General features: G+C 47.2%; 1 protein-coding gene across 3 annotated transcripts in view; it reads left to right on the top strand.

The window, feature by feature from the left end:
• Nucleotides 1-25,363, top strand: part of NTRK3 (neurotrophic receptor tyrosine kinase 3) — a 229,099-nt gene that overhangs the window by 69,963 nt on the left and 133,773 nt on the right. For all 3 annotated transcript variants that reach the window (XM_052807890.1, XM_052807891.1, XM_052807892.1), the window contains exons 9-11: nt 2,371-2,394; nt 3,236-3,306; nt 5,089-5,191. In XM_052807890.1, the coding sequence (XP_052663850.1) occupies nt 2,371-2,394; nt 3,236-3,306; nt 5,089-5,191 (198 nt within the window). The remainder of the gene's footprint in view (nt 1-2,370; nt 2,395-3,235; nt 3,307-5,088; nt 5,192-25,363) is intronic.

Genomic DNA, 25,363 nt, shown 5'->3' with positions numbered 1-25,363 from the left:
TGTTTGGCTATCTGACCTATTTATGTTTCCTTCTGTCAGGGCAGAAGAGCAGCTTATCAAATGTAGGTGGGTGAGGAGAGGCGCACAATTTTGCAGTCTCAGCTCTGTCAGGTCCCACCTTTGTGACTCAATTTCCCCATCTGTGAAACGGGGACAGCTCTTAAGTAGGTGCCGGACCTCCAGAAAAGGGGGCAGATCTGTTCGGGAGAGCTGATTTTGGAAATGGATCTGAGCCGTGCTGTGATGTGGGAAGGCATGTTGATGTTTGAAGAGCCTCTTGTGTCAGAGGCTCTGGGAGAATGGGATTGTGTGAAATACATGCAAAATATTGCCCTTGTGAATGCATCTTCACCCACGCCTTGTGTGTGTTGTTGGTGTGGAGTATTTACTGACCCTGAACCATCTCTCAGCAGGAACTGAACCATTTCTTTTATTTCTTCTGATCCAAAGTCCCAAGCTGTTCCTCACCCTGGCAGACCTTGTCAGCCCAATGCAGGATGTAATTTACTTTCCTTGAAGTTCGTTGTTCCGTCCACTGCCATAGCTGACATTAACACTCAATGCAGCTGACGTTTATAATTTCCCATTTGAAGGTAGATTCCTCCAGAAAATGCCACAAATTGAAGGTTCCCCATTGTGGTTCATTCAAGAAGCTTATTGCCTGTAGCTATTCACACATGCAAGGGTTTTGCTGTCACTGTGTAGGATGAGATTATTAGTCTTAATTAATTCATGAAAGTGTAGTGCCTGGAAGACTTCCTATCAGCATAGAGAAGGACCTGTGACCATGTTTTTTTAGAAACCCCTGGTCTGCAACCTCTCATTGGTGCTGTGCCAGATTGTGCTTCCCAGGTTGAGAGGAGAAAGGTACTGTTAGAAGCTGGGTGGGAGCTGGGACATGTGCCCCATGCTATATCCTGCTTCTCTGTAACGTTGTGGCTCTAGGAGCCAGGGCAGTGACTCCCAGGACAGATTTGTGTTACATCCTAATAAAAATCTCATCGTGTGTTGACACTGACATCTCTACCATAGGCTACCATCTCCTTATTTAATCCACAAAGGCTAATGTACCTATCTCTCCCATGAAGAGTGTTCAGTTCTTTGGGAACTTCTCACAAAACTCAAGTTGGCTGAAATTTCTTGGCTATGTTTTATACTTTGAAAAATACGGTTTAGTGGGAAAAACTTTTTGTGGGTTTCTGTTGAATTTGCTTGGTCCAGCAGAGAAAAATGGAAAGGGGAAAATGTAGAAGCAGCATGAGTTTTACGACTAGCCTCTGTCTGCTTTAATAGGAAAAAAAAAAAAAGTCTCCAAATGAAATATTTCTTTCTCTCTTTTTTTTTTTTTTTTTTTTTCCCCCCCTGCCCTCTTGCTAGAAAAAGGCAAGGAAAGTTACTCTTCTGCTTGACTTGAAACAAAAATATTTTTTCAGGTTTTTTTTCCCCTGGTTTGGAAAGCTGTGTTTGTCACCCGGGGGTTGTTTTATGCTTCCCTTCCAAACCTCACCCATACTTCAGTGTGAACATTTCAGCATCCTTCCAGGAGCCCTCTGCCAGCAAAGCTGTGTAAACTCCAGTTAATATTGGGCTCAATTTCTTACATGGGCGAGTGAATTGAAAGCTGATGTTATTCTCATGCTATGTAAACTGAGTGTCACCGAGAGCTTTAGACCTCATCGTCTGGGGCCTCAGCCGCCTTCGGAGCTGAAGGAGCTTTGCTGAATAGACTGCAGCAGTCAAGAGGCTGACAGCAGGGACTGGCATGGCTGTCTCAGGCAAGAGGCAGCTCTAGGACAGCCACAGCCTCCATGTCCAGTTCAGATGCTATTAGCTTTTATGAGTGGCTCATGAAAAGTTGGTCAGAGGACGTCTCCTCTAACCCGCTGCCCCAAGCTGGGCTCATCTTCCTGGGAGCTGGTCCTCATCCTCGTAGGACTTTGTCCTTGGGTGAACCCTGCCATGCAAGGCAAAATCTGCTTCTCTCCCCTCCACCTCCATCCTGCTGAGCCCCGTGTGTCCGTCGAGCTTTGCTCGCCTGCTGAAAGCAGGATTGTTTAATGACCATTCAAAAGTTTGGTTAGCATGCTGCTAATTGTTCTCCATTTTGGCCTTGCAGTACCATCCCTCCCCTCCTGTTTCACCCAAGGTCCTGCACAGTTACCCCTGTGCTCTCCATTGTGACCTCCAGCATGTCCTGCTGGCACATGCACTGCAATTTCCAGTTACAGTTGCCCAACAAGACAAATACGAAAAGTTGGTTTCCTGCACTCTTTGGGGTGGTGGAGTGCGTTTGAGGTGGGTTGGGAATGAGACCACTCTCCCTTTGCTGTACTGCTAACTGTGTTGCTTCTCTCTTTGTACTTTCCACAGAGAGTACGGACAACTTTGTCTCAAGTAAGTGTCTCCTTGCCCTTTGCATACTGTGGGTGTTTTGTTGTTGTGGTTCCCCCTGCCCTTCTGTGACTTACATGCTCCTGGAGGAAAAATCAGGAAGCCAAAAGCAAGTTGGCGGAGGTTGCACAAAGCCCTGGCTTCCTCATGCATAAGCAAAATGGCTGGGGAGCTTTTGATCAGCTGGGTAATCTCTAGAGCCCAGGAGATGCTCACTTCCCTCTAGTGATGTCCTGAAGAAGGTCCTTTAGTGGAAATGATGGTTGGTTGTGGTGTAGCAGAAGGGGTCTTAACTAGGTGCAGGCTGGCCAGTCTCCAAAACAGTTGTGTGTCATGGCCCATTTACAACATGCTTTCTAGTGTGGGCGGGGGTGAGAAGCAGGACTCAACTTCTGTAGTGTTTCCTCAACAGATTCTTCCCTTCCTCCTCTCCGTCCCTCCCTGCTCCCCTCCAAAAAACATCTAAGTAACTGTTCCTTTGGATCAAGTTCTGCTGGAGTTAGTCTTGTGTTTTAACCCTACTTAGCCCAGTAGATTTCCGAAAACTCTAGGAGATGGCTCAGCAGTGGAGGCTACCCACCCTGGAACACCAGGCAACCAAATGTTTCTCATTTGTAAGGTTGGAGTGACATCAGTGTTGTCCCGGTCTGTGTTTTCTCTGCTGATGTGCACAGGGAACTCTCTGATGGTTGATTTTGGTGCCTTCTGAAATAGAGAGTTGCAGCCTCTGTTAGGGGTGAACTGGTTCTTTTTAGGTCAGGCACTGCCATTGGGGATGCGCAGGTGCCTTGGAAGTCCCATGGGAGCCATGTCGAATATTCTATCTTTGGTGTTTTGGTTTCAGTCGGTGATTATGAAGTGAGTCCCACCCCACCCATCACTGTGACCCACAAACCAGAGGAGGACACTTTTGGGGTAAGTCCTTTCCTCTTCTCTACAGAACTGTTTTGCATGCATTTCTTGTTATTGATGACTCAGTATTTACATTCCGGTGCTGTTTTGAGATGTTTGCAAGGAAAATCTCTTCCTTTATGACTCAAGACAACAATCAGAAGGATTTTGTGGCTTGTGTCAGGCATGTAAAATACTGACATGTACCATCTGAACCTCTTGGGTCTGCAGTGTGGAACCAGGGAGCTCTTTGAAAATAAGGCATCCTGTGAAGTTGCTGCTGGCAGGGTCAGAAATTCTCACTCTAAAAAAGTAGCACCCAGAGAACAAACAAACAGGCAATTGTGTGTTTCATACTATTATTGAGCTGTTAAGTTTAGCCCTATGAGGGACTTGGATTTAGCTTGGTTCAATTTTGTCAATGCCAGTTTGCCCTCCCTGCTGCTCTGCAGTGTATGCCAAAAAAGAAAAAGGAAAGAAAGCCTACAGCTTATCAGGTCTCAGCATTGTCTTTCTTCTGCAGAATCCAGGTAGAAAAAGAAAAAAAAAAAATTATGTATAAGTATTGGGGAAGAAAATTAGCATGTTACACAATTGCTTTAATTCTGTGAAAGTGTTAAGATCTTGAAACCCACCAGATGTTAACAGAATGAACAAAACTCAATCCACCTTGGTTTCAGTTTTTAGCCAACTGAAAATCTCCTATAACTGAAGCGAAAGCTTTGAACGGTGAGACTGGAGTAATAATGTGCACTGATTATTAAATATAAAGCACAGAAAACAAGCTGGGCGATGAAAATACAGCGTGGTAGAATAAAAAAATTTAAAAATATTGTAGCTAATGTATTAAGGGCAGGGAAAAGGGTTGTGAAATGAAATTACTTTTTCTTGGTTAAATGACATGTTTTCTATTATAGCAGAATACAGTTTTGTAAAAGGAAGTGAAGTCTAAATGCATCACAAGACCCAGTACAGGAGAACAATTGGGCAAATGCCAAAGCAATTGTTGTTTACATCAATGCAATAAAAGTATCTTGAGCAAAGACTTGAAGGAATAAATATTCATAAATATTAAAATAAGCCTGGGACTGTAAACCCTTTAGGGCAAGGAGGTTTTCTTTCCTCTGGTTTTACACTGACACAGTGGAACAACAGTTCCAGTGAAGGACTTTGGATGCTGTTGTAGTATAAATATTTACTACTAAAAATTACAATAAATAGGGAACCATTAGAGGCTTTAGGAAAACCAAATGTTTTTTGGGAAAAAAAACCCAGTTCCGCTTAATTTCTTCTGTTTTCCTTTCATGGTGTGTTATTTTCCCTCATTCTTTGTCCTGAGGGATGTTTGGATGGAGACAGAGTTGCTCTTTCTAAAGAATTTTCTGCTGCTCCTGTGCGTTCCTAGCTCAGGTTAGTATAGGTTTAGTGTTGTGATGTCATGGCAAAGTGGTGATGTTGGAAATGGAGGCTCACGTTGTGGTGCAGTGAAGGGAGATCCCAGGCATTGGAGCAGAGGTCCTCCTTCCCTGCAGATAAATGGAGTGAGAAGCTGGGGAGAACTGGTGCCAGAACAGCAATTGCTGATAGGGAGATCCCAGACCTCCCAGTCCTGCAAACAGCCTGTGATGCTTCCAGACTGTGCCAGGGCCCTTTGCTTTAGCTTGTGTTTTCCTTCACAGCTGATATCCACAGGGCTGCAGCAGATGGTATGAGCCTACAGAAAGGTTAACTGGGCAAGGAGGTGCTGTATTTCCAATCTAGACTCCTAAATTCCTCTGCCTTGACTCTAAGGCTTTTTCCTTTCAGGTTTCCATAGCGGTTGGGCTGGCAGCTTTTGCTTGTGTCCTCTTGGTCGTCCTCTTTATTATGATCAACAAGTATGGCCGGCGGTCCAAGTTTGGGATGAAAGGTACGTGCAATCACTTTCCTCTAGCAGGAGGCACCTTCCAGGATTGCCCGGCTCTTATAGCACACGTGGAAAGGTGTTGTGATTTTATTCCTATGTTGTCAGTATTGGTGCAAAGCCTTCTAAAGAGAATGTTGTCCAGCCCTCTTCTGTTTGTTGGGAGAGTAATGGAGATATACAGGCTCGTGGTTCTCACCTGTATGTGCTTCTGCTGGGCAGAAGTATGCATATGTTTTCCTTATCAGTACATAACTGCATGTACAGGTTGCCCAGAAGAGCTTTGAGCCTGCTCCTTCCAGCCGTGCGTTGAGGGCGTTGTACTCAGGGGAGCATGTTCTTGGATGAAATCTTTTTTGCAGACTTGATGCATAGGTTTCCCTTTGCGTTGCACTGGGTGCAGAGTGCAGGATGCGAACGGGGAACAGAAGGATGTGAAATTGGTTTGGGTTCTGTTGGAAAGGCAGATACAGACAGGCACAGAATGAGTGTGAATGGGGACCGAGATGCTGCTATAAGTCTGTAAGGTCCACGCTGGGAAATCAATTGCTGACCTGTCTTTCAGCAGTGTGGAAGATCTTTCTGCTGCCTCTCTGTTGGAAGGTTTGCTCCTCTGTGTCATGAATAACCACTTTAGGAGCTATTTCAAGTGTCTTTGGTAGTGATTGGAAAGCGAGAAGGCGTCTGATGTTTGCCAGGCAGAACTGGTCTCTCTGTCCTACCAACAGAAGCACTGTGATGTGGTAGAGCTAATGCCAGAAGAAAGTAGATGACTCTGTGCCATCTGCTTTTTGTGACTCTGCTAGTATCTCCAGTTGGGCAGTGTTGGTGGTGCCCAGTGAAGGTTGGAGGAAGAGCCTTCACGTGACAAAGTAGTTCCCAGCCTAACTGGTGGTTCATGCATACCCTGTTTGAAGCCAGGCTTTGACAAACATGAGCTTCTTCTGAGGCTCCTGAGTCACAGCCTATTTCCTGGCCTTGCTGGGGTCTGTGTTGCAGGGCAGGTTGATAGGTTTGGGAATGTTTCTTGTGCTTGCCTAGGGCTTGCTTTGCTTTACGGAGACGTTTCCTGAGTGGGTCCAGATGGGATTCTGGCTGGAGTTTCCCCTATGCATCCTATGGAGACAGAAGACAGGACATTTAATTAAATAGCAAATCTTCTACACCAACTTAGCAATATTTAGTCCATATGTCCAATGATAAGAACCATCTGGTAGGGTGTACTGACTGGTGGGTGGAGCAGAGGAATGGAAGACATGGTTCCTGGGATCAATTCCCAGCTCTTCTACTGACTCAGTGTCCGTAGGCAATTAGCTGTCTTAACCTCTGTCTCTGCTTTAATTTCCCCATCTGTAAAATTGGGATGATGTTATGTGCCTTCTGGAGGGATTTGTCAGAACCCTTTAGAAGTGCTCGGGCATCTGCCACTGACGGGGCTTAGAGATACAAATATAAAAAGGAAAAGTAACTTCTGACCCTAGCAGAAGAATCAAAGAGGAGCGAACCTTATGTGAGTAACCTGTCTTGGTGAACACATGTATGTATGTGTTCAGAGGTGTTTGGTTAAGTGTTTTAGTGGATATTTTGCATTCCCAGAAACCAGAGGGGTGCTGTGATGGGTCTTTGTGTGTGCAGTTTTTGGGACGCAAAAATGTTTAGCTAGAAGAGCCTGCTTTCCTCCTCATCGTGCTGTATTTCTTCCAGTTCTCATATGAAACCGCAACCCTGCAAAGTTTCTAAAAGTTTTATTAATGACATTGCTTGGAGAGATGGAGTTGACAGAAATTAAATACATCTTTAAAACCAGGGTGATAGCTCTTTAATGACTCACAAGTGTCATAGGCACCACCATGGGCAGCCTACTCATACTGCCTAAACTTTGCTCCCCATTGGAGGCTGCAGGTCCTCCTGCACTGTGGACAGTCTCCCTAGCACATGGCCTTACCTGCTCTGAGCCTCCTGCTTTTCCCCATCATCTCTTCTGCCCACACTTTTTTCTTTAGCCATAGCACCATTGTCAAGTGCCATGCCACCAGGCCTTGCCTCTTTAGCCTGTATCTCCCTTCTTTGCATCAGGCTTGCTACCGAACCTCACCACTTTTTCATCCACAACACAAATGCAACTCTTTCATTCACTTGCAGTGGCTGAGATGTCTGGCGGTACCCTGGTGATGGTCTAACCTGGTGGCTGTAGCTGACTTATTTCTCACCCCCACAAGAAATGTCACAGTCCCCTCCATGCTCTCCAAAATGCAGTTTCCAAGCTCTCCTTCCTTGCTGCTCTGCAGGTCCATGAGTCCAGAGCCTTGCTTTCTCCTTAGGTTTCTTTGGGGTTTCAGCTGAGCTGTTGCAGATTGTTCCAATCTGGCAGTGGTACCTTGAAGCTTGTGTTTGTCCTGTGTGTGCTGGGTGTCTCTTTCCCTGGTGTGTCCTCTTTCACTATGGGCTGCTGTTCCTTTCCTGCTTCCTGTTCATGGAGTGATGCCCTTGTCCAAATCATCAAATCACTTTACTGAGTGGTCCTGAGCTGCTTTTCCAGGGGTTCATGTACAGGTTCTACCTTATTCTGACACCCTGTATGGGACAGTGCAGCTGGCAACCACCTCCAAATCTCCTTTAGCCAGCACTTTCCTCTGGGTCCCTCATTATCAGCTAATTCTTGGGCTGGAGCCATGGTGTATGGCACCCAGCATGTTATCATTTACTAAGAAAAAAAATCCAAACCTTGAGTCTTTTTTGGAAAGTGCATCATTCCCTGAATCAGGAGCTGTTCGTCGCCAGCTGATATGTTGCCACTTGTTGTTGAAATCCCAGCTTGGCAGGCCTGCAGGAGCAGGTTTTTCCTGTTGTTTTTGTCACGGACGCAGAACATTGTGTGCTTGTGTTGGACACGTTACCCAAAGCACCTCGTGAGTCTCGCTGAGCACATCGTTTTCCTTCTGCATCTCCTAGCGTTAAGCCAGATGGTTTATCTCCTAGAAAGAAAGAGGTGAAGTTGGACTGACAAGGCTGGATGTCACGTTGGGCTGGAAAGTCCCCCTGGGCCAGCCTGCTGGGTTGCCCACCAGTCTTAAAAGTGGACTAATGGGCTGCCAAAGGTCCAACTTCCCAGCTGCCTTTGCTGAAAAGAAAGTTACTGTGTCTCGGGGCACATGTGCTGGGGGAGGACTACGAGAAGATGGTGTGTCCGCATTTGTCCTCTTCTGGCTGGTAGCACACCCTCAGAGCATTGCACAAGAGTCCTGGCAGAGCTGCCACTCTGGTTATGACCTGGCTACTGATACAGCCAACAGCTAAGCGGTGGAAAAGCCTGCTCTGCCAAGCATGCCGTCAATGGGCTGGAGCGGTGGCATCAACAAAAGCTCCTTGTGAAGGGGGCTCTGACGCGCTGTGCTCCCGGCTCCTTGGCGTCCCTCGGCTGAGCTCGCAGAGGCTGGCTCTGTGCCACCCCCCTTGCCTTCCCCGGCTCCCTCTGGAGAGGGCATTCATTAACACGGGATGGCAGAGGTCATATCCCCTTTCTGGCTGCCTGTCAACTTTGGCTCCTGTAGCTGGGGGGGAGATGAGGTGGCCTGAAGCAGCTGGAGGAGGGCTGGGGGATCACCAAAGCTGGGGTGACGGAGGTGGCAGGGAAAAGGCAAAGTGCCTTTTTGTGAAACGTGGTGTTACATGGGCAACATGGAGGCAGCGGAGGGGAAACCATTGGGAAAAGTGAAAGTAACAACTGAGACACACTGAAGTTGCAGACATGGGCTGCAACCACTTGCTGAAGGACGATGTATCCAGAGGGGGAGCTGAGATGCTTTATAAAGCCTTGTGTTAGTGTGGGAAGAAGAATAGGATCTTACAGGGCAAGAAATTGTGAGTCGGGGCCCTTTGGTTTACCGCTGTGTCCCAGGGGAGTGGGTTTTACAGGTGGGGTAGAGTTCATGGGAGTAAGGCGCCCGGCATCCCACGCTCAGTTGTCACTTGCTCTGGCTCTGGCCTCAGCATCCCGCATTCCCTGACCACCCGCTGGAGGTGGAGGGTTTTACACCTCACCTTCTGGGGTCAGGCTTGTCACCACAAGTCTCGTAAACCCGTGTCTTCTGATCAAAGTTTAATCCCAGCAGATGACAGGAAATGAAATTTCATAATATAATAAAAAAGCCACACACAAGTCCCGGGACTAACAAAAATGAAATTTCATAAGCCAGTAATAACGGCACAGAAAAGTCCTGGGACTAACAAAATGTTCGGATGGCACAGTGATGGAGGCCGTGGAAATGCTTAGGTTGATGGACTGAAATATATGTTCCTTTTGCTTGTTTTCTGTTACATTTGCAAGTGCTTACGGATAAAGAGCCTGTTCTCATGTATATTTGTGTGATGTATTCCTGGTGCTGTACAACTTAAAAAAAACCAAACAAACAAAAAAAAAAACCACCCCAAAAAACTAAAACACCAAAAAACCCCAAATTGAGTTTGCTGAGATATGGGGAGAAAGATGCTAGAGAAAATCCAGAGACAAGAGCACTTGCCGTTTTGCTGAGATGAACTATTTTCCAGGCTCTGAGATTAAAAAATACTTGCATTCTCCAAATGAGGTTTTCTTCCTCGGGTGGAGACAATGCCAGCTAATGGTTCAGACTTGGTTACAGTTGGCAAAGAGTCGATTGCTTTTTAATCTGATTTCCTAAAGAAATAAGGCGTGTGATCGTGCTGCTTCTCTGCGCACATGCAAACGTGTGCATACAGCTCTGCCTGCCTGTTTTTTCCTCTTTCTCTGCTGCAGCTTTTGGATCTGCTGGCTGGTTCAACTCAGACGAGAGGGGGGAAGGACTTAGAGATGCCTTTTTAGGCATCATGGAAATAGGGGGGCTAAATAGAGGATGACAACTCAGGTGATGCCCCACTGATGGAAATGCCTTGAGCCTTTCTGGGCATCAGAGAATCCATATGGAAGCTCAGCCTTGGACAGAAAAACAAAACACAGCACGGACCAGGCTTTCATGGGGTCTGCTGTGGTGGGTGGTGTGTACATCTGTACACATGTATGTACATATTTTCTTTCTGAATAGGCAGAAACAGCAAGGAGGTGGGGGAGATATGAAAGAACAGTAAATAAATACTGCCCACACTTTTTGTAACGTTTGGGGAATTGCATCGCTATCAGTTCTTTTGGTATTTGTTCTAATAGCCCTGATCAAAGTGCTGGCACTGCTGATGTGGATGTGGATGTCAGAAGTACTTGCAGAGCTGTTCCATTGTAATTTAGCATTAGTTAATAGGTACTTAAAGTAAAGTGGTTGCCTATTTGATTATGATTGGGGGTTATTAACATTTTTTTCCATAAACAGATGGTAACTGTCCGCTGAGTCGATTGCAGAACAATTCCAGGGTTCTGATTCAAGAGGACCAGCTCCTGCAAAGATATCTTGGGTGCCTGGCTTTTTGATTTTGTTGACTTGTGGTTTTTTGTTTCTCCTTTTTTTTTTTTTTTGGTTCTTTTTGTTTGTTTGTTTCCTCCTTCATCATGCAATTATTGCTGCAGCTTTAAAGGGGGGGGGGGGGGGGGGGAAGAATATACAAAAGGCATGACCTGCCTTTCAGATGAGGCTTAATTCTGACCCATGTTGCCTTGGCCAAGTCTGGCTATAATCATGCACTGGTTGTTTTTCCCTGATTATTTGTTTTGCAGCTGTATAGGCATGAACAAACACTGCATCTTGGAGAGCCTGCACCTTAAGGGTTAGCTGCTCAGGAGAAATCTGTGATCAGGGCCTTTTCATTTCATCCTCCTGGGAGCCTGCCATGTGGCGAGAGCAGGAAGAAAGAGAGAGCAAACTAGTATCAGCCAGCCTGGCATGGCTACGGGAGAGAAACAGCCATACATTAAAAGCCACATCTAACCGTGGGGGCTCAGGGATGTATGGTGAGCCATACTAACGAACTGGAAATGGGAACCAATTGCTGTTGCTTTCTCTGAGCCTGGGTGTGTGATGTGCAGAGCCCAGCGGTTCCAAGGCACTGAGCCCCCTGAAAGGCATGGGCAGAGTGACTGCATGGGGCTGCTGGAGGTTGGGGCTTTTCCTTGTTGGTATCCTTCTGTTTGTTTGAAAAGCCCCTTGATATACTTCTTGCGCTCGATATTACTTGGTTTTATTTGCCTGAGAAGTGGATAGAAAGGGCATGTGGTTTCACTGGGGCTTCTTTCTATAAATGCCTGTTTATACTCTGCTGAAGTGCAAGCTGTGCTATTTATTTATTTATTTAGTGCCTTCAAGGTGATAAAGCATAAAGCTCTTTGAACTGTGAAGCGCCTCACCGTCTGCTAAGCCATGCAGTCCATAACCAGTATGGTGGCAGAAGGGAAAGCTGCAATGCAGCCCTGGGCTCCTTGGCAAACCTTTGAGAGATCCCACCTCTCCTCTGAGGTGTGGTGATAAGGCACCTGCTTCTGCCTTCCCTCTCTGCAAAGGCAGATCTGCTCTCAGGCCGGCAGTTAATGCTCACACCCCTTGTCCTTCAGTCCCAGGTGGTGGTAGTCCAGTGAAGGCTTTAGAAGATGGGGCGGTGCTGTTGCTTGTTGCTGCCTGAAGGAGCAAGGAGCCACCCTTGGCTGGAGAGATGCATCCAGGGGGCTGGAGAGATGCATCAAATGACCCTGCAGGAGAAACGGTTAGCAGAAGATCAGGATTTATTTGGATCTAGAAATAAACATTTCCCCACTTCCAGAAGTATTAATAGGTTATTTATAAAGGAAATGTGAAGTGCGCTGACCAGCCATTATCTATTTCAGTTGCTTTTACAAAACCAAGGTGTCTATTTTAGGCACCTACTAAAAGCAGTTAAAAAAAAAAAAGTAGTCAGATCAGTAGTTTTCAGGTGACCGGAGAAGCCCCGAGCCTCCTTCATGCCATGTTTCCTGCAGGCTCTTCCTCCCTGTGCGTGACCTCCCTTGCTCGCAGGTGCATACATTTGCTCTGGTCACCAGCTGGGTGCTGGACCCTGGGTGCACCACTCACCCCAAAGAAGCCCCACAGCACAGTTGGCGTTTGCTCGGGGCACTTCTGTGTTAGCAAGTGTCTTGCTGCTGACTTCCATAAGTGGTTCTCACGTTGCAGTGTCAAAAGCTGCGTGAGTGACCCTCATCTTACCTGTGATTTGGCATGATGTGAACTCCCAGCTGAGGCAGTGGAAAGATGTTGAAAAATTTTTTTTTTTTAAATATTTTTTTTTTGAAGCTGTCCTGGTTCCAGGCTCAGAGCATCAGCTTTTCCACCAGCACAGTGTTAACAAGTGGCAGTGCTGGGGACCCTGCTGCTTGCGGCACTGTGCTTGCTTCTGCCTTTGCGTATGTGGTGGGCACAATGCTGAGGAAGGAGAGGGTGAGAATGAGCCATGGCTGCTTCCCTCACACTGCAGGGTTGGGAAGATGTCCTTCATCCACTCACCATTCAGGAGCAACTGAGTTGGCCCAGTTCCTCATCCAACTGCTTGCATACATCTTTTCCACAGCTGTGAAACTGCCCAGGCTCAGGGACTTGAGCAGCCTCCCACAAGGACCATGCAGAAGGTGCTAATCCTCAGGGGGCTCCTCTCCACGGCAGTGATGCTCCTGCCTGCCCACTCTGTGGCTCCAGCCTGTGTTTGCTGCTTGGTCTGATGGTGTCTGTCTGTCTGTCTTCACTTGGCTTTGCTTTAGTGAAAGATACTGGAATGATAGCACAGAGCCAGAATAATTCTGTTTATCTCCAGAACAGGTACCACCTACAGCAGCAGGATAGGCTATTTTTTAAACAAGTATAACTAGTCTGATGAAGAGACAACATCTCCACAAGCCTTGCATCCTGTGCACTCTTTTGTGACTCTCTGAAGGCAGCCAACAACCAGATGACTAAGTGTCAACTTTGATGTGGCTTTAATAAGGTACAGGGTGGTGTGGGAAGAAGCAAAGGGCTTTAATTTTTTAATTGTAGTTTGTCTGTACAGTGGTTGTCCAATTATTCTTTGAAAAAGATTTTGCTACTGTTAATGCTGATACATGGTCCTCTGGGAGGATGCCCCTGGTGAGTTTATCACCTCTTCCTTCTTGTGACTTGCTGTATAGGATTGTTGTTCATTTATGCAGTGTTTAGCCAGGGATGCTGGAGATCTGGCACTCTGTCCTTAAACCCTGGAGCAAGAGAGCTTTGCTCTTGGTCAAGGGACAGGTGACTGTGATGTAAATGGCAAGGGAACCATTTGGGAGCTGTAAAGGCAAATGGAGAGAAGAAAGAGAATGGTGCTGCTGCTTGGTTTTTAACCTGGGCTGAATGTGCTTGAAAGAGTGCCTAGAAATTTGGAGGCAGTGGAATAACCTCCCAAGGGAATGGATAGGAGCTGTCACTTGGGCTGTTCAAGCTTTGACTGACGAAAGCACTGAGGAAGCAAATTGTAGAGAGCACTGGAGCATCTGGTGATCTAATGCGCTTGTTCCATCTTCAACTTCTATTTCTTGTGGTGCAGTAACAAGCCTGCCTGTGTCCTGGACAGCCCTAAGAAACTCCGTCATCAGCACCAGTGTTTAGTGTCTGTTGATGAAGGTGGGAGCGGTGCAGAACCCTGTGATGCTCAGGCATCTCATTTCAATCTACAACTATGCTATTAAAAATCAATGGACCAGAAGATAATGCCTGTACACAAAGGCAGCTGGGTAGTATTTTGTGCACAGGAGGAATAAATCACATTTGGATTCTCATATTTTGTGTCTGAGGGGCAGGGTTATAATCCAGTTTCTATTTGGGAGAATGGTCTTCAGCTGGTGCCATGGCCCTGGATAATGGAGGAGGATAGAGGACGGAATGCTTTCTTACCCTGAACCTGGCTTGTGGACTGCTGCCATCAGGGTGCATTGAGGAGCACAATGCTGGGAATGATACCCAGTGCACCCACAAAAACTCACCCCAGTCCAGTCATCAGCCTTCAATGTGCTCTGCTCCACACTGTTATGGGTTTGTGTGGTACAGGTTTTTTTGGTAGCGAGGGAGGGTCTGCAGGGGTGGCTCCTGTGAGAAGCTGCTCGAAGCTCCCCCGGCTCCAAGCCGGACCCCCCTCTGGCCCAGGCCGACCCCATCAGTGACAGTAGTAGCGCCTCTGGGAGAACAGATTTAAGAAGGGGAACCTGCAGTGAGTAGTGGGACTGGAATGTGAGAGGAACCCCTGTGCAGATACCGTGGTCAGTGAGGAAGGAGGGGGAGGAGGGGTGCCTGAGGAGGTTGGTGCCCCTGCAGCCCGTGGTGAGACGGCAGGCTGTCCCCCCCAGCCCATGGAGGGGAGTGGGGGAGCGGAGGCCTCCGAAGATGGCCGTGACACCATGGCAAAGCCCGCGCTGGAGCGGTGTGTGACTGAAGATCAGCCCGCGGAAAGGACCCACGCCAGGGAAGTTGGGGAAGAACTGAAGCCCGCGGAAAGGACCCACACCAGGGAAGTTTGTGAGGAACTGCAGCCCGCGGAAAGGACTCACGTTGGAGAAGTTCGTGAAGGACTGTCTCCCGTGGGAGGGACCCCACACTGGAGCAGGGGACGAGTGAGGAGTCCTCCCCCTGAGGAGGAAGGAGCGGCAGAGACGAGGTGTGATTAACTGACCCCAACCCACATCCCCTGTTCACCGGGGGGAGGAGGTGGAGAGAACCGGGAGTGGAGTTGAGCCGGGAAGGAGGGAGGGGTGTGGGGAAGGTGTTCTAAGGTTTGGTTTTACTTCCGAATATCCTTGGTTTGTTTTGATTTGTAGTAAATTAAATTGATTTTGTTTCTTCCCCAAGTTGAGCCTGTCTTTTGCCCGTGACCATAAGTGGTGAGTGATCCCTCCCTGTCCTTATCTCGACCCACGAGCCTGCCTTTATATTTTCTTCTCGTCCCACCGTGGCTGGGGCAGGGGGAGTGAGGGAACGGCTGCGTGGTGCTTTGTTATCGGCTGGGCTGAAACCATGACACACACTCAGGCCATATTGCAGGATCTGCTGTCTGCTCTCAGGCTTGCAGCATGAGAAGACAGTGGAGCTGGTGCTCATGGCCATCTTCTGTGTCTTGTGGCCTCTTTGTTCCCTGTATCTGCTGCAATGTGCTAGATGCAGAAAAGTTTTTCTTCATTGTTTTACTTCACCTCAGCCCAGCATCTGCAGGAATTACCAGCTGCTTCTGGGAGGGACCATTTCACATCAGGACCTTTATGCTGCAGCCCAGCATCCTATGCACTCTGGTGTTGGGGTGGTTTTGTGGCTCTGCTGTCTGCCCTCTGATCTTGCCAAAAGACCTCACTTTGAGACCAGTGAGGGGTTTTCCCTGCAGGAAAGGAAAAAGCCATTTTTGATCAGAGCTCCATTGAGAAGCATGGTCTCTGGAAAGGTGATTTTGCCACATCTGCCTTAGATGCCACTCAAGTCAAAGCAATGCAGAAGCTTCAAAAACTGCAGAGGGTGAAAAACCATACAACTATGGCAAAGAAAAGGGATGGGTCTGCTTGGAGTTTGGATTAAAAACTCTTTGGCTTGCTTCTTATTCCACCTGAACCAGCTATAGGAGGAGCTGGTGCCAGTGAACCTGCATATCCATCTTCTCTCTGTCCCAGGGTGTGCTTCATCCTCCCCAGCAAACAGCAAGTTCTTCCCAGCCTAATACAGTCAAGAGTCAGACAAAAGGTTGTGAATTAGTGTGAGAGGAAAAACATTGTCTTCCTTCACCCTAGTTTTCCTTCAGAGCAAGATTCACATGGCACAGGCTGAGATGCTGGTGTCGTGGTAGCTCCGGGGTGGGCAGCGTGCTGGCAAGGCTCCCCGGCGCCAGCAGCATCAGTGTCCTGATGCAACGCCAGCCGTTCACGCAGAAGCCTGCGGTGCTGAGACAGCTGCTGGGATTGGGGCAGGGGAGAACTAGCCCTTTTGTTGCTGACAAGACGATTTCATCTTGATGCTCTAAGAGCTCTTGTGACATCTGCAATTTTCCAGATGGATAACAAAAACCTGTGAGCAGGGGCGTCTCGGCGGCTTTCGAAGTGCTTGCCTGCAGAGCTGCGTCCATTGGTTTCATATCTGCTGACAGGGCTTAATAATCATTACGCTAAGTGGAGCCGGCACTCGGGGAGGCAGGTAAAGCCGCTGCTGCCCTTGGGCTGAGACATGTTTCTCATCATGCAGTGTAGAGATATGGATCGGAGCTGTGGATCTCCATCCTGATGGGCTGATTTCTGCCTCTTCTCCTCCCAGGCTGCAGGGCTCTGCGGGAGCTGCTGGCCGGGTCTGCTCACCTCTTGCTCAGGAGCCCCTTGGCACCCTCTCATGGCATCCAGGGATGCTCCTGGGTCCGGCCCAGGGGCTGTGGTGCTTCCACTGGGCTCCAGCTTCAGTCCTGCTTTGGGAAGAGGAAAACAGAGCCGGAGTTTCCCACAATCAGCAGGTGCATGGTCCGTGTGAATAAGCAAAGTATGTCTTCATCCCAAGTGCTCGTAGCAATGATGTGCTCTTTTTCTGACTGATGTTGGGGGTAATAATTAGCATGGTCTTACCTATTAAGCTATGATATATTTTTTTTTCTGAAGAAGAGATGTCTGATATTATAACATCAGGAAAGAAAAACCCCCATCATTTTGAGGTAACAATGATCTAGGATCAATATTTATGCTTATCGATTTCTTAATCAATTTCTCTGACTTTTTTTCATTTTTGTATTTTGGGTAAATTCCCATGCTCATCCCTGTGCATACCACAGCTGGATGCTGCAGCAGGGCTGAGTAGCCAGCGAGGGGCTCTGGAGCAGTGGGGCAGGGCAGGCACCCCTTCCACTGGTGGGGTGTAATGCTGGCAAACCAGCTGCTGAGAGCTGCAAGGAGGTTGTGTGATGTGCAGGGTCCCATGCTGGTCTGTGCTGGTCACTGAAGGTGCTCTGGGGCCAGACCCAGGGGCAGGGCAGTTTGCTGCAGGAGAACTACTCAGTCTCTGTTTATTGAAGTTAATTCGTTACATGCTTTTACACCCTGTCCCCCTGGCTTCAGCATCTCTGGTCATCCCCAGGGTCGTTGCAGTTGGGTCTTTCCACAGCGCTAAGCAAGGCCGCAGATGCAAGCCCTCCTTCATTCCAGCTCAGTCCTTCCAGCATCCTCATCGTGTTTTTTTTTTTGTTGTTGTTGTTGTTGTTGTTGCCCTTTGCTGAGTTTCCTTGGCATGCGGGAGGCTCCTGGCCCCATGGCCGGCAGGGTTGGGGGTTACCTCAAGTTTGATGCCCTGGCTCTGGATGGGGACATCTCCTCCCTGTGCAGAGCACGGTCCCGCTGTCCTGCTCCCTCGCAGGCTCGTAACCCATTTGCAGCCTGCTGTCACCACCAGCCCATTTAGATGTTAACTGTTTTCCAGGTTTCTACCTCCTGGTAAATTGGCAATTTATCTCCAAAACTTGTTTTTCTTTAATGTTTTTGAAGTTTGCATCCTGGTTTTCTTACTTCTGCCCGCGTTTGCTGGCTAAGGGATGCGCTGCCCATGTGACTTTTTGTGCTTTCGGTGCTGTTCGACTTATGGGAAGGTAGCAGAGCTGGTGAGAAGGAACCAGCTCTGCTCAGTCATTGAGCCACCATATCAGTGGTAGCTTTCAGAAATTATTACGGTCCCACCTGGCCCCCTAAACAGACACATATCAACAGCTTAGCTAATTCAGTGGGTTTCTTTCATTTCCAAATAATTAATAACGATGTTAGATAAACCCAGCCTTAATGCCCGTCCCCATGGCAAGCCTCTCCGGCTTAAAGCTTTGCCATATTTGTGCCTCCCAGACTGGCACTCGCAGGGAAGAGCCATGTAAATCAAATTTACTGTTGTTATTAATACTGTTGTATGACAGTGCTCATATCCAAGCCAGTTTGAATTAATTTTTCAAGGAAGTTTTTTCTGAGACACTATCAAATATTTTACTAAGCCTGAATATATTACAGTCTTCATTGACTAATTTTGTAATTCAATCAGGGGAAAATAAGGCATTGAAGGTAGTTCAGCGTGATTTGTTTTTATAGACCAACTGCTTCATCCTCTCGATTCTGCTATCATTTAGGCTCTTAAATAATTTTTTTCTTAATATTTCCTTTGATTTTTTGCTATAAATTTAAAGTTAGGCTTATTAATTTCTTCTGCACATCAGCCAGGAGAACAAATACAAGTTGTGTGCATATATGTGTATATAAAGGAAATGTCTTTACAGATTTACAATACGTCTGCCACCTTGACAAGTTTCTCAGCCCAGAATTAAATTGGAAGCAGCATCTGGTAATGCGCCTTCATGCCTTTTGGGCTGCTGAGTGCTTTTGCTAAGTATCCTGCTATAGACTGCTGCAGGTCTGTCCCCTTGGTGCATGGGACTAAGAGAGGAAATATTGCTGAATTTTCCAGTAAGACTTTGCTTAGCTGTTTTGACCATTACTTAATTTTCTTTCTCTCTGGTTGTTTTGTTGTTTTTTTTTTTTTAATTTAATTTTTTTATTTAAAGAGTATTAATTCTTCTGTCTCCTGTTTGCTCTCAATCTCCCTTGATCTAAAGTGTCGCGATAAAAATTGAAATTAGATGTAGCCTGATTTCACTTCTGGGTGTCTGCAGAAATCCTCTTCCACTCTGCTGCTGCAGGGCAGCTGGATTTTAGATTTTTCTCCCCTTTTTTATGTTGTTATTTAGTTCTTAATAACAAAACATATGGTCTTTACTATGTTTCTCTTCTATCCTTCTATCTAAGTTTATTATGCTATTGGTGTATTTAGGAGTGATTTGGGCTTATTCTCTGTGCTTAAAGATTTCAAGTAATGCTTCTTGGCTGCTACTGTCTATTAACATGATATTGGAGTTAATGGGATGTCAGCATGTGCCAAAACCCCTCATCAGCAAAGCACGTGTATTCTACCCTGGCATATTAAAACTGAAGTTGTAAGGGTAAAACAGGGCACCTTACTACCTTTTGATATGTATAGGTAAAGGCATTGATGTAAGTTCTGCTGAACTCCCTGTGATCAGGTCATATCAAAAAAAGTCACTTCCTCTTAAGTGCATCCCAACAGAAGCTAAGATCTGTACTGGGTTTAGGGATGCTTCAGCAAAGGGCATGTCACTTGGGTTTGCTCCTGCCAGAACTTTGCCGGGGTTTCAGCCGGTGGTTTTGGGACCAGTCATGTGGGCAGGCTTTTTGTTAATCTGCCAAAAAGGAATGAGGTTCTGCTTTTTTGTTAAATGAGGAGAGGTGCTATTAAATTTTGTTGATTGAGTCTTTTACTAACACGTACTACTGGGCCTTCGAATGCCTGCCAGATGCCGCTCTCTTTTATTTTTTTCTTTTATTATTTGGATGAGACAAAACCTGGCATTTATTTACCTGCTACTAGACAGTTTGCAGAAAGCTGTGCAAGCTCTCTTTTTGCAAAAGGTACCTTAGTTCAAATTCCTGGTTGTTCTGCTGACCCATGGTGCAGCAACCCGCTTTGATACCGGCCTTTCAAAACACTCCTGGATGCAGACGGGGAAGCAGTGTGCTGCCTGAAACTGCCTTGAGGATAAATCCTGATTTCCAACCAGTGGCAAAAATCTGTTTTCCCTGGATCAGGCTTTACCCTCAGATTTTTTTACCCATATGTAGTTCTCAAAGCCATCAGGTTTTTGTGTGAATTCATGACAACTTACAGGTCCTATAACATCCTCCATTCTTAACGGAGAACCTTTTGTCATGAACCCAGAGGCTGAAGCTTTTTCCAGGAGCCATTTCCAAGTACTTTACTTTCAGATGTCAGTACTAAGCGGGCATGTACATATAAAGCCCTGCGTGCTTTGGGACTTCCGAGCTCTCTTCTATGGCACATGTGTCTTCTGAAAACTTTATGGCCCTTGCACCAGCACTATTTACAGCACGTTTTGGACAGCATAACGCTTTATGACATGCAAAGGTGTTGTGAAGTTTGTGGTTGGAAGATGAGAAGAAATGAGGATGTGGAAGGATGAGGGAGAGGCAATGCAGCAGCCCAGGTGCTTATTTGACAGCCTAATGCTTCATGTCAGCCTTACCAAAGCAGGCAGGGAAGGAGGAAACTCCTCTCTCCGAGTGCTTTGTGCGTGTGGAGCACAAGCATGTGTGTGCACGTGCATACGCATAGGCATCACAGGGGAATAAAGGTAGGGAGATGCTTTATGAAGTTGTTAGTAGTCGGCGGTAAGTGCCTATTTATCTGCACTGAGCTGTGGAGCCTGGGAACGGCTGGAGGGAGATTTGCTGTCGGGCAGGCTCTTTAAGGATAAATAATCTTGCCTGGAATTTGCGCTAATGATTTCCTAAGTGTGCTGGCATGTCTTGAGCGGTAGAGAAGGAGGGAAGGCGGTGCTTGCATCTTTTTTTGGGGTGTGAATGGGGAAGGCAGGAGGAGGCTGGAGGGAGCAGCAAGTGTTTCCCATTTTAGTTAGTGGTGTGGGAGATGGAAAGTTGGTGGTTGAATCTTGATTTCTTTTGTTGGTCTGGTAAGCACAATAGCTATGGGAGATGTGTGACCCATGGATGTAGCTCCACTGAACATGTTGCAGTCCTTGAGACTTTCTACTGAAGGATGTTGTCTTGATAAAGAGGTTTGGTTGATACAGAATCCAGCACAGCTCTGTCAGTTTAAATTATTGAGAAGGTATGTACAACTGTCTCGATCAGGTAGCAACAAGACCAAAGCAAAATACACAAACCCATCTCTCTGGAGCCAAAGGCCGTCCTATGCTGGTGCAGAGCAGGGGGAACCACGTGGCAGCCTGCAGTTATTAACCTCATGTCTCCATCACGCTCAGATCACGTTCAACAAAATTATCTCAGCACCTTCCTGAATTTTACTACAGGACTGAGGATTTGAATTTTAACTCGTGAGTCCAGAGCCTGGCAATAAGTGTGCACACTCCTGCGTGTGTTTCGAGCGAGCAGGAGCGCTGCAGGCAGTGCTGCCTGCATTCATGCCTTGTGCTGCAGCAGTTGAGGTGCAGGGGGTCAAACACATCGCAGTACCAAAGAAAGTCTTCAGGATATCAAGATGTAATCTCCTAGAAGTTGCAGGCTGAGGGAAATGTTTCTAGTAAATATTGGCTCCTAGAGGATAAAGAAATGAGCAGTCCTCATCTGTTTGAGGTAGTTTATCCCTGTTTCTGGGGTATATCACAAATGCACAGATTAGGCTTTCACTGTGGTTGTGCCTTTCCTTGTGCTGCAGACATGGGAAATGTGGGCTGGGAGGTGGGGAGATGTGTGTGCACTTCTGGAGGACTGAGGACTCGGTGTTGCAGCTCTGCTCCAGCCTTTATCAGCTGTGACAGCAGCTCCAAGCCCCACCATCTCAGTGGTACTTTTTTGGGGGGGCTTCTCTTACTAGATCAGCTGAGCTTTGCTGAAAAAGTAGCTGGTGGATAACTTCATGAGTGGCTGTTGAGAAGGACATGTGTGCCAGCATTTTTCTAAGCGTAGGAGTTTAAAAAGTAGCAGAAGGAATTAATAGACAAGTCCTACTGAAATTCCTCTAATGTCCTTTGCCAGTCCTGGGTTTAATGTCTAACATGTGCTGAAGTATGTATCATGGGAGCAGGGGACGGTAATTAATAAAATGTTTCATTAACTGGTGAAAAAGGGCTTTACTCACAGTAACTCAGAGCAGGTAAGTTTGTCTGGTCTTGATGAGAAGACCGGGACAGAGATGGGGTTGGGGACTGAGACAGGCTCCCTGCTGTGACCGGCAGCAGAATGAGCCATCCAGAGCATGCAAGTGTTAAGGGCCATCCAAGCAGAAATGACGCCTTGTAGACTGTTAAAATACCAAGGCTGGATTTTCATTTATCTTCTGCTAACAAGTCTGCCTTGGATAGTTCATCAGTTTGATGTTGGAGTAGCTTTCACAGAGGCTTAATGAGACTAATCACTGCAGGCTCCCTCCACAGACACCCATAAAGGGTGGGTTCCTCATTAGGCAGATGCAGAAACATTTGGAGCTGTGTCTCGCTGACCACTGACTGCAGAGTGAGCCTCGGGGACATCCATCAGACTTGGTTAAAGGCTGGGAGACCCAAAGATGAAAGTATGCTTAGGGTAAAAGCATCCTGAAATGTTGTCCTGAGCAATTTCCTTGAAAAGCGTGCATGGGTGTTGACCACCCTTGTGGCCTTTGTTCAGCATGGGCTTGCCACAAAGTGGCACATGTGGGTTTTGGGAGAAGTCTAAGTGTATGTTCAGTGTCTTTTGAGATGCATGTTCCTGGCAGATCTCTGGCATCTGCCGATGAGAAGTGCTTCCTGTGCTCTTTCACTCTGCTCTTTGTTGGAGATTGTTATTATTAAACTTTTTTGTTATCGTGTCAGCTAGAAGAGATGAGTTGGGAATGAGGTTACATTATCACAGCCTTCTGCAGGCAGCAAAAGGAAAAAAAGAGAGATTAAAGATGTTTTCAGAAGGTGAACAGACAAAGAGCAATGGCTTGAACTTTGGGAATATTTGTAGAGGGGTTAGGAAAGTTTTGGGAGAGTAGAGAAGGATGGTGTCCGATGATGGGATGATTTAGGGCTTGGACTGGAGAAGTGGAACCAGATTTCCAAGGGGTTTTGTGTGCTGTGACCCCAGCGGCCTAACTCTCTAAAGATGTCTCTGCTCCCTCCAAGGACAAACTCCCTGGAGAAGCTGGCAGAGGGCTTGTGTGGACCAGTATTGCTGGCCATGGGGCAGAGTGGCCATGGTGGCCCCTGCCTGCGCTATCCTCCATCCTCTCTCGGGAGCTTGCCTTGCTGGCTGCTTCAACCTCCCTCCCTGCTTCCCCCTGAGGTTAAGCACTCGCTCCAGCTTTCTTCTTAATGACCCTGTCCCTTGTCTGGGGAATTAGCAAATGCCCTTTAGCACAAGCACTGAGCTGCATCCCCAGCACCAGGGAGGTTCGCGTGGCGCGTTGTTGGCAGCTGAGTTATGTGCCACTTGGATATTTTTCGCCCGACAAGAGCAGCCTGTACAGATTTTCCGCTTACCGCCCTGCGTGCTTCGGTTGCTCCCCGAGCCCGAGTTAGTTACGGCAGCTTTCAGCACACCCTGTGTAGATCATCGCACTGGCGGATGCATGTATTTCATGCAGGAAAAGCTTTTTTCTTTTTTTTTTTTTTTTTTTTTTTCCTGGAGAATGAGTGAATTAAGCCGTGTGTTTACTACCACTTGAGCAAAGCAGTCCCAGGCTGGGCCACAAGAGACACGGCTGGTGTTTAAAATTAAGAGAGCAAACACGAACATAGAAACTAAGAGAGGGAGAAGGAGTCTGGGTAATGGGATTACATTACTTCCACGCTAATATGACCTTGGAGATGGTCTACTGCTCTGCAGGGATTTGGGGAGTAATGCATTTGATAACATCATGTGAGAGGGTGTGCGTTTATCTGCGCATATTTATATCCAAGCTTACATATTTGTGTGTATGTGTGCGCAGTGCTTATTCTTTCACTTTACCCTGGAGTGTTTTATCTATTCATCTCCAGCTCTGTGTGACCCAGGGGTGTGTTGCAGGCAATGCTGTGGGATCCTCCTGCAGTAGATTCAAATGCTGTGCAAGGGGTTAATGCCTTCTCCTTTGAACTGCCACCCGAGAAGCCTAAATCAAAAGCATTGCACCCCTAAAAGTCAGAACACAGTGGCAAACCCCCCCAGGGACTAGATCTTCACTCCTTAGTCTCTGTCGGAGCCAGGAGGGGATGGAGATTTCAAAGGAAGGAGCTGCTGCCTGCTAATGTGCCCTCTTTGTGGCATTATTAGTGTGGAGAAGAGCAGCAGCCTCTCTTTTATCTCAGTTCTTGGGGTACCACACCGAGATGCATTGATTGCTGAGGTATCCAAGGCCCTGGCTCTTGAATGGAGAGATTTCCAGTTCAGAACCAGCATTTTGGATACCTGTCAGTGGTCAGAGTGCTGTGGTGCCAGGCAGGCTATAAATTATTAAAATCAATTTTTTATAATCGGCAGTCACAGTAGAATTGAGTTATAATGAAATGGATCCAGCAGTTTACAGACAGGCAGTGCAGGGGTGGCGGGAGAAGAGCAGGGTTTTCCCTGTACAAAAGCATCCTTGGGGAGCTGCTTCTCTGGGTCAGGATATCCAGAAATGTGTGTGTGTGTCAGGGGGAGCTCACTGGTCCCTCTGGACTCTGCAGAGCTTAGCTTTGTTTTAGGAACAGCAGTAGGTTTTTGCCTTTCCCCCTTTTTTTCGAGGTCACTTTTTTTTCTAGAGGATGTGTGAAAATAGCCTTTATGTATCAAAAAGCAAAAGCGACAAGTTCATGGTTTAGGGAGAGGGACAGCCTTGGGTGATGTGGGAGCTTTCTGTGTGAGGGTGCCATTTGCTCAAAGAGAGAAGGCAGCTCTTCCTAGTCTTCCTTGGAAATAAAACTGGTGCGAAGGGAATGGGATGACAATGAGAATGAATGCTTTAAGAGCTTACATGGCTATTGGAACTGTGGAGTGGATGTGGCTTCCTTTGAGGCTGCTGTAGCTACTTTACGGGGCCTTCTGCTGATGGAGAACATTGTTCGAGAGTGGCCAGCTAGCCCCCACCCAGCATCCTCGCTGCATCTAGTTTCTCTTCAGTCGCTCATCACCGCTGCATACCACAACCTCCCTGGCCAGCTTTCAGGTCCACAGGTCCTTTCTTGTGAAACGCAGCTTTTTTCCTTTTATTTTGACACAGTTTGGTTGGGTGAAGGTTGTGTATCTAATAGGATGTTTAAAGCTGATGGTCTATTGCAATGCGTGCTTCCTTCATGTCGTGAATCCTCTGGCAATGGTACCACCTGCACTAGGCAGGTCGTTTTGCCTGTGCTGCCCAGACGTGGCAGATACATCTTCCTCCCTCTTAACCACAGAGGTGGCCCTGGTTCAGCAAGAGGAACCTTGGTCTCTCTGCTGTTTCCCTAATCACCATGGCCTGTACCTGGCCTGCTGATGCTGGGGGAAGACACTGTTGTTTTATGGGATAACACAACCTGCCTGAGCTGAGCTGGCTTGGGTTTGAACTATCTCACAGAAGGCAGCAGCCCCAGTAAGCACCTCTCAATGATCATGGGGTGACCATGTGGAGGGATGGGCCCTGCTGCCCTCTGAAGAAGGGGCTTTGAAGGAGCTGGTTTGGGGCTGCTGGATAACCCCTTGCACCCTGGGCTTGG

Source organism: Harpia harpyja, chromosome 14 (genome assembly GCF_026419915.1).
Source record: "Harpia harpyja isolate bHarHar1 chromosome 14, bHarHar1 primary haplotype, whole genome shotgun sequence".
Lineage (NCBI taxonomy): Eukaryota > Metazoa > Chordata > Aves > Accipitriformes > Accipitridae > Harpia > Harpia harpyja.
Note: the sequence above shows the minus strand (reverse complement) of the source record. Positions and strands in the feature narration are given on the sequence as shown.